We start from the raw sequence: 9,531 nt of genomic DNA, 5'->3' as shown, positions 1-9,531 counted from the left end.
TAGAAAATTCTTAACTCTTACACAATAACAGAGCAACAGGACCAGTGCACATGCACATTATTATTGTTATTATTAAAACGTTTCAATAATAATCAGGATGTTTGTGGTCATATGTTACCTTTTATTTATTTTAGGTTAAGAGTCATCAGAAACAGTTTGGCTGAATAATTTAGTCTTTTACTATAAGTTACAGTAGCTACGGTTACAAGTTGTGATATTAGTTGTCATATAATCTCCCGTCTGTATTTAATGTTACCTATTATGTCAGTGTAAACAAAAGAAAACAAACGTGTAAACACAAAACAACTACTCTAATACGTTTTGAGATAATAAAAGTTTTTAATTGTCCTTGGATTGGAATAAGTTGCTTTTTGATGGAGAGGTTCAAGGAAAACTGAGACCGCCGTGAGCTTGGCTGCTGTCACTTATTAACAAGTGAACAAGCTCGGTGTTGGCCCCTTCTTTTGTAGTTTGATGTAGGGTCCAGCTGTAGTTTGGGCTATGTGGTAAACCTGTGTGAAATATTTGAACGAGGTTTAGACCAAGTGGTCTGAGCTTATAGTTTAAATTGACTTAAAATGTAAAATTATTGGAGTGCACAGCTACCATTATTGGATCAATGGTATTTTTCTTGTATTGTTCGCTACTTGTGTGATGCATCTGTTATAAACGGATTAGAACATTAAAGATATATATTTTTTGTCATTACAGAATGGCTCTGCGAAATTTGCTTCCCTCCAAACCTGCAGCACCATATGCTGAAATAACAGCAAATAACGCAAAATTGGAGAGTAGTATGAAAATGCAGCAGAGAGTGAAAGTCGTCATTATGTCCTCTAGCAGCCTAAGCCTATAGCAGCATAACTACAGAGATAGCTCAGAATAACCTAAGCCACTTTAACTATAAACTTTATCAAAAAGGAAAGTTTTAAGCCTAGCCTTAAAGTAGACAGGGTGTCTGCCTTACGAACTAAAACTGGGAGCTGGTTCCACAGGAGAGGAGCCTGATAACTAAAGGATCTGCCTCCCATTCTACTTCTAGAGACTCTAGGAACCACCAGTAAACCTGCAGTCTGAGAATGAAGTGCTCTGTTAGGAACATATGGAACAATCAGATCTCTGATGTATGATGGAGCTAGATCATTAAGGGCTTTATATGTGAGGAGGAGAATTTTAAATTCTATTCTGGATTTAACAGGGAGCCAATGAAGGGAATCTAAAGTAGGGGAAATATGATCTCTCTTTTTAATTTTCATCAGAACTCTTGCTGCAGCATTTTGAATCAGCTGAAGGCTTTTAACTGCATTTTGTGGACATCCTGATAGTAAAGAATTACAATAGTCCAGCCTTGAAGTAACAAATGCATGGATTAGTTTTTCAGCGTCACTCCTGGATAGGAAATTTCTAATTTTGGCAATGTGCCGGAGGTGAAAAAAGGAAATCCTAGAAACTTGTTTAATATGGGATTTAAATGACACACCCTGATCAAAAATAACACCAAGGTTATTTTATTACCAGAGGTCAATTTGATGCCATCCACATTAATTGACTAAACCGTTTCTTTTTTAAAGACTCCGGTCCAAAGACGACAACCTCTGTCTTGTCTGAATTTAGAAGCAGAAAATTTAAAGTCATCCAAGTTTTTATGTCTTCAAGACATGCTTGTAGTCTATCTAACTGGTTGGGCTCATCAGGGTTTATGGATAAGTAAAGCATCAGCACAACACTAAAAATATATCTCATGCTGCCTGATAAGTTTACCTATTGGAAGCAATATATATATATATATATATATATATATATATATATATATACATATATATATATATGTATATATATATATATATATACACATATATATATATATATATATACATATATATATATATAGTAAAAATAATTGGCCCAAACACTGAAACCTGTGGTACTCCACAACTAACTCTGGAGTTTGAAGATGATTTATCATTTACATGAGCAAATTGAATCTGTCACAAATCCTGACATTACCATATGCAAAGATGAATTCTGTGAATTCTTTGTGCTGTGCATAAGGAAACAGGCATGTCTGGGAACAGATGACATTAGAGAAAAGTTCTTGGCATGAGGAATGATTGATGGGCTTGTTATTGCAGTTTGGCCAGGAAATCTCATGACTCCAGCCAGGTCACTTTGACATTAGTTCAGCTGTCCAGATAAATGATGAGAATGTTATTGTAAACTGTCACGTAGACTAGTTTTGATTTCATGCAGATGTTTGCTGGATCTGCGTTCCAGAAAACTGCTCTTGAGAATGTTGTGAGTGCCAAAATATGCTAAGTGAAAGGGTACATCTGATTGGTCAAAAAGTCTCACATAAACAACAATGATATGACTATTGTATGTATATCTTGAGTTATGTCAAAGATTCTCTGGGATTCTGTATAAAGATGTATTCAGAGAAGCTTTCTGAATAAAAGTCCTCCGCGTCGGCTCTTGAGAGGAAACCAGTTGTCTCTTCATCATTTTTAAATTAGTAAACCTTCTCCCACATGACTTTCAGCAGAGCTGTTTCAGTGCTATGATGAGCTCTGAAACCTGACTGAAATTCTTCAAACAGATCATTACTGTCTAAATGATCACACCCTTGATTAGTAACTATTTTCTCAAGAATGTTACATAAAAAGGAAGATTGGATAGGTCTGTAATTTAGTAAATCATCTTGATCAAGTGAAGGTTTAAGTAAAGGATTAATTACAGCTACCTTAAAAGCCTGTGGTACATATCCATTTACTAAGGATAGATTAATAAAATCTAGAATGGGGCTGGTAATCAAAGGGAACACTTCTTTAAATATTTGGGTCTAACATACAAGTTGAAGGTTTAGATGAGGCTAATATTTTTGATAACTCAGGAAGCTCCACTGGATCAAAGCATTCCAAACACAGATTAGATTTCACAATTACCTCCAACACTGTCTCACTTACTGAGCATGAAGTAATCAGGTTCAGGAGTAATCAATTTTATTTTTAATAGAATCTATTTTCTTTTAAACAAAGTATTTTGTATTTCAGTGCCAATATTAGACAAAACCTGGATAACACTTTCAAACAGAAGGAATTTTCTTTTTATGTGAAATATCCAATTTCATCTAAAGTAAAAAAATATATATATCAGGCATATGCCCTGTGGGAGATTGTGGTTTGATTCTGATTCATGTATCTTTTTTTCCTCTGAAACTGAAACAAATCATTTGTTCTACGGTTGTGAACATGTTGATGTCTTCTGGTCAGATTTTCAAAGTTGGGTCTCACTAAAAATTCCCAATACACCTTTTTTCTTTTACATCTTAGGATGATCCTCATTTAATGGACAATCTGGACTCTGTTTCTGATGTCATTAGTTTCATGATCATTCTGAGTAAATACTTTGTTTATACATGTACATGGAAAAATACCACTATATTGTTTACTATCTTTCTGATCTACTTTGTTGAATATTTTAAGTCACTTAAAATATGTCTACTATAAATAAGAAAACTGACACGATTTTCCAAAACATTGCTAAATCCTTGCTGTTTTAAATGATGCCTAGCTTATGCCAATTTTTTTTCAATTTTCTTTCTATTTACAAAAATTGTTTACTCCACAACCTCTGTTGTGAATAGTTATATTAATGTCAGATTTACTTCCCTGACTTGTTTTGTATATTATATTTATCTTAGATTAAGTAAACGCCATGGTTATTTGTGGTGGGTGGCTTCCCTCTATCTATACTGATTTGCTTATGTCTAAGATGCACGTGCAGCTGCGCCCAATTCCACTGAAAGTGGGATGTATGAAGGCACGTAGAGACGTGCGGTGACGTTCGTTTTTTTTCCATTTCAATTTTTAGGTGTGCTGCAGGTTTCACGATTTCTCCCTACCACCAACTTTTAGCATGAACGCTGCAAACTCTTTTGTACATGAGGCCCCTGGGAATTTTGGAGGAGGAAGCAGGACCTTGTTTTACTGAAAAACCTGTTACCTTTCCTGTTGTTTTACGTTCATCCAAATTTGAACACTCCTGTAAAACTGTAATAGGAAAAATGTGTTCATAACTACTAAAACACACAGCAAATACTATGATTTATTTTTAAAATCAAGATGTGGAAAACAAAATGCATAATCCAATAAGAATATCTTTTATTTTATCAATGATTTACAATAACCATGAAATACAGTGGAACAGTGCAGGAGGAATTAGTCCTTCTCAGAGGAGGGCAGGATAATTTTGCCCATGTCGTAGTAGTTTTCCTCGATGAGCGGCAGACCTTCCTTCTCTTTGAGCTGGATGAGCCGCTCTGCTTCCCTTCTGGCCCAACGCCGCATACTGAAAGCCACAAATACTGTTTACATTTCATGTTAACATGATAGCGACCACATGTGATCATTTGTCATTGTTCCACTTTGTATTCAAATCAAACAGAAGTCTACATCAGAGCCAGTGTTTGCCTAATTTATTTATACAGGGTCAATTTTTAACAGACAAACCAAAATGCAGAGGCAGAGTAAAAATCCTTCCTTCCTGCCTTCACAAAAAAATTAAAAAATGGTTTTAAAAATCAAAGAGGTAAGTAGCAGCCTGGTAATGTGTACATCAGAAGGGTGACCACAACTAAAGAAACAGAAGCTTTGGCAATAAGACGTGTGATAAGAGAATTCTAACAATGAAAGGCTTGTGCAATCAGCTGTTGTCGCTCATCAATCTGTAAAGGGTTATAAAACCATTTCCAATTTTTTTGCTTTGTAAGGGTTGAATGAAAAAAAAAAAGTATCTTTTCTCTAAAAAAATACATGGAGCATAAAACCCACGAGTCAGCTCGCATGGACAGCAACTATCTAACAACTTTGTCACATTTAAGTGTTTCAAATCATCAGCAAATTTTAAATATCATGCAAAGATAACCTGAGAAAACACAAAATTTAGTTTTCAATTCTATTTAGTTTTAATATAGTGTTGATTCACAACAAATGTCATCTCAATGCACAAAAACATCGTGTATATACTGTGCTAAAAAAAATAAAGGGAACACTCAAATAACACCTCCTAGATCTGAATGAATGAAATATTCTCTTTGAATACTTTGTTCTGTAAAAAGCTGTATGTGCTGCCAAAAAAATCACACAAAAATCATCAATTGAAATCAAATTTATTAACCAATGGAGGCCTGGATTTGGAGTCACACACAAATTTAAAGTGGAAAAACACACTAGAGGCTGATCCAACTTTGATGTAATGTCCTTAAAACAAGTCAAAATGAGGTTCAGTATCATGTGTGACCTCCACGTGCCTCTATGACCTCCCTACAACGCCTGGGCATTCTCCTGATGAGACGGTGGATGGTCTCCTGAGGGATCTCCTCCCAGACCTGGACTAAAGCATCCGCCAACTCCTGGACAGTCTGTGGTGCAACGTGATGTTGGTGGATGGAGTGATTCATGATGTCCCAGATGAGCTCAATCAGATTCAGGTCTGGGGAACGGGCGGGCCAGTCCATAGCTTCAATGTCTTCATCTTGCAGGAACTGCTGACACACTCCAGCCACATGAGGTCTAGCATTGTCCTGCATTAGGAGGAACCCAGGGCCAACCGCACCAGCATATGGTCTCACAAGGGGTCTGAGGATCTCATCTCAGTACCTAATGGCAGTCAGGCTACCTCTGGCGAGCACATGGAGGCCGTGTAGTCCTCCAAAGAAATGCCACCTCACACCATTACTGACCCACTGCCAAAGCGGTCATGCTGAAGGATGTTGCAGGCAGCAGATCGCTCTCCACGGTGTCTCCAGACTCTGTCACATGTGCTCAGTGTGAACCTGCTTTCATCTGTGAAGACCACAGGGCGCCAGTGGCGAATTTGCCAATCCTGGTGTTCTCTGGCAAATGCCAAGCGTCCTGCACGGTGTTGGGCACAACCCCCATTTGTTGACGTGGGCCCTCATACCATCCTCATGGAGTCGGTTTCTAATCGTTTGTGCAGACACATGCACATTTGTGGTCTGCTGGAGGTCACTCTACAGGGCTCTGGCAGTGCTCCTCCCGTTCCTCCTTGCACAAAGGTGGAGGTAGCGGTCCTGCTGCTGGGTTGTTGCCCTCCTACAGCCTCCTCCACGTCTCCTGGTGTACTGGCCTGTCTCCTGGTAGCGCCTCCAGGTTCTGGACACTATGCTGACAGACACAGCAAACCTTCTTGCCACAGCTCACATTGACGTGCCATCCTGGATGAGCTGCACTACCTGAGCCACTTGTGTGGGTTGTAGAGTCCGTCTCATGCTACCACGAGTGTGAAAGCACCACCAACATTCAAAAGTGACCAAAACATCAGCCAGAAAGCATCGGTACTGAGAAGTGGTCTGTGGTCCCCACCTTCAGAACCACTCCTTTATTGAGTGTCTTGCTAATCGCCAAAGATTTCCTCCTGTTGTCTTTTCCATTTGCACAACAAGATGTGAAATTGATGGTCAATCAGTGTTGCTTCCTAAGTGGACAGTTTGATTTCACAGAAGTTTGATTTACTTCGGAGTTATATTGTGTTGTTTAAGTCTTCCCTTTATTTATTTGAGCAGTGTATATAGAAATGTAGAGTCAATCCAATCATGTAAACAGATTCAAAGTCAATTACATACATCACATGTATTACATCCTAGGTGTAAAACGATTCAAATATGTTCAGTTCATTATGCCAATTAGTAAAAGGTTTTCTATCTAATCAAACTCAGACAATTGCATCGAGTAACTTCCATTTCTCCATCCAAACAGCAATGACAGTTTTTAAATGATTATTTCATTTATTAAAAGAAACATCCATCTAAACTAACTTGGCCTCATGTGAAAACGTAATAGTCACTAAATTATAAGTTAACTAAAAGCTGAATTCAATCTATTCAGCCACACACAGGTCCTATTATTAGGTGACTGGTATTAAAATTTGTTTGATGATCTGAAATATATAAATGTCTCCAAATAGGGTGAGCAACACTGTCAACTATGGCTTTACTTTTCATCCGAATAAACAACAAGTCTTCTGGAACAATACTCATCGGACAGATAATGACAAAATGCCGATTTGAAATGTTCAATTTCATGTCAGCATGTTAGAAGAGATTAAGCAGATAAAACTGTGGATTTGCCGTTTTTCTATCTGTTTTTATTTACAATAGTCAAGGGTTTTTGGGTAAGAAAGATTTTAAGGAACATTTCAAACAGCAGCTAAAACATTTTAGCACATTCAAAGATTTCTGCATAAAATCAATTTGCTTTTGTAACCTCTAAACTCCATCTGTCACCTCACATCTGAACAGAATGATAAAAAAACTTACCCGTGGTCTGGTAAATAGTGGATAAATGTTCCTCCGATAACAAGAGCCACAGAGATGCCAAAGAAGAAGCCCACCTTCATGTTCCACTCATCCTCCACAGGATCACTGGAGAAGCCATGGTAATCTGGATTCTGATCAAAAATAAGATAAAATAAATAACCTGTCAAAACAGAACAGACAGTCAAAAGCTGAGCTTCAAACTGCAACAATCGAGCAACATTGCACTGACTCTAAAATGTGTGTCAGAACTTGCTGCCTCTGAGTATTAGAATTATCTCTAACAGACATAAGAAAACCCAGGGAGGTAAACATTATATAAGACTTTCAATAAACTTTGATTGCAAAGCGCTAGTGATGAGATGTGTTGTTCAATCTAAACCTACTATCATTAGTTTAACTCCTTTAAACTTTCACAATGCTTAGATTTTTAAGTAACATAACGAAAATGTTAAAAATACTGAGACCCCAAAAAATGTGGAACAATTCACAAACATTAGAAAATATTCTTATTTTGACAACTTTTTGCTGTCAGTTGTAATTTATGTCATATAAAGTGCACAGAGCCAAAAGTAACTCCAATTACACATTCATCAAACTAAGAGCAGAACTAGAACCAGAATCAGCTTTGTCGACCAAGATTGTGTGCACAAACAAGACATTCGACGTCTGTTTGAAGTACAGCATACAGACATTAAATACATAAACTTTAGAGAGAATATAACAGTATGTACATCCATTTTTTCTTTATATAAAAAGAAATAAGAAAGGCAGGTTGGTGTTGTGCAAATTTGCCTATTTTGTAGCTGACTATTCAGGCAGGAAGGTGTTCATTTTGGCCATCAAAGACAGCCTAAGGGAAGAAAATGTCTTTGAGGCAGCTGGCTTTTGCAAACAGCTCTCTGTCAGCTGCTCCCTGACCCTACATCTGTGTAAGTCCAGGATGGTGGGAAGGTCAGCCCTGCAGACCTGATTGTTAGAGAACACACGCCTGGCAGGCGCCGGTGCTGATGGTTGAGATTTATCCTTTTAATCTGTCTCTTAGCTCAATGTTAGATTATTTATTCTTAATTATTTTAAATTCATGACATTAGTTTTTGTTTCACTTTTACTCTGACCTTAAACTGATTCAGTTATCATTAAATTTGATCATTTACTTGTTTTCTTTAACTAATGTTTGTCTGGTGTACAGCACTGTGTTGTCCTCACTGTGTTTTAAAGAATGCTCTATTGACAAAGACTAAATGTGTCGAATCTGTCATCAGCACAGTGCGAACCCATGTGAACACAATAAAGATGGGTCGGGTCGGATTGTTAAATATGTCGCTGACTTGGACTTAGCTGATAATAAACAGAGCTGCCACCAGACCTCGGCCCTGGCAGCCAGTCTGTGAGCATAGTCTCAGTTTGATGGAGGTGCAGCTGCTGGCTGCTGAACTCACCCTGACATACGGGCTGACCTCACCGTGTCCAGCCTGCTTCTCGGGGCGGTGCAGCTCCGTCACAGCTGTCGCGCTGACCGCTTTAGACTGGGATACAAAGCGGGTTGGTGGAACAGGGAGAGTCCGAGGCAATGCGAGCCCAATCCGCGACAACATTTCTCCTGCATGAGAAGGACACTGTGCCACCGGAACCGGAAATATAACACTTTTATGTCCCTGAGTGTCAGTCGAAATATTACTGCCATCAGGTGGTGGTCGATGGTAAATGCAGTCTGACCAAGATTAAATGTCTGAATATAAAATATTGAGTGTGTGCGTGCATGGTTGTTTGTCCAGTGTGTCTGCCCGTTTTAGAATAACTGTAGGTCCACAACTGTAACTAACTGTAACTCTCAATAGTACATTCCGTTCCGGTTGGCATTACCGGGTATTTGAAAAATAGTTTTGTGAATGCTGTAAAGCACTCACACTGCTTTTCTTTATCAGTGCATTCTCACTTATTGTTTTTCTGTTTTCCGTTATTATTAGGCCCGAGCAGGAAAACTGCAAGGGCCTATTGTAATCACAAGAATTCTTATTCTTTGTTTTTTCCGTTGCGTCTTTGCGGGGCAATTTCGGGACATTGCCATGCACCAAAACGCGTAAGATTTTACCCAAAATTGTCCCCCGCGTGAAATTCTTGTTCCTTAATGTTGTCGTCAGTGGGCGTGGCCAAACCACTTAGCCACGCCCCCAAACGTGAGATAGGCCGAACCG

General features: G+C 38.4%; 1 protein-coding gene across 1 annotated transcript; it reads right to left on the bottom strand.

Moving 5' to 3' along the window:
- Positions 1 to 4,138: 4,138 nt before the first annotated feature.
- ndufb11 (NADH:ubiquinone oxidoreductase subunit B11) lies at positions 4,139 to 9,247 on the bottom strand. Its single transcript, XM_047365013.1, has 3 exons — positions 8,776 to 9,247; positions 7,337 to 7,467; positions 4,139 to 4,347 (listed from the first exon to the last, which is right to left on the bottom strand). The coding sequence occupies exons 1-3, from the start codon at positions 8,929 to 8,931 to the stop codon at positions 4,218 to 4,220; spliced, it is 417 nt and encodes a 138-aa protein (XP_047220969.1). The 5' UTR covers positions 8,932 to 9,247; the 3' UTR covers positions 4,139 to 4,217.
- Between the last annotated feature and the right edge of the window lie 284 nt (positions 9,248 to 9,531).

This window comes from Girardinichthys multiradiatus, chromosome 1, assembly GCF_021462225.1.
Source record: "Girardinichthys multiradiatus isolate DD_20200921_A chromosome 1, DD_fGirMul_XY1, whole genome shotgun sequence".
Taxonomy (NCBI): domain Eukaryota; kingdom Metazoa; phylum Chordata; class Actinopteri; order Cyprinodontiformes; family Goodeidae; genus Girardinichthys; species Girardinichthys multiradiatus.
This window is presented reverse-complemented; position numbering and strand designations above follow the sequence as displayed.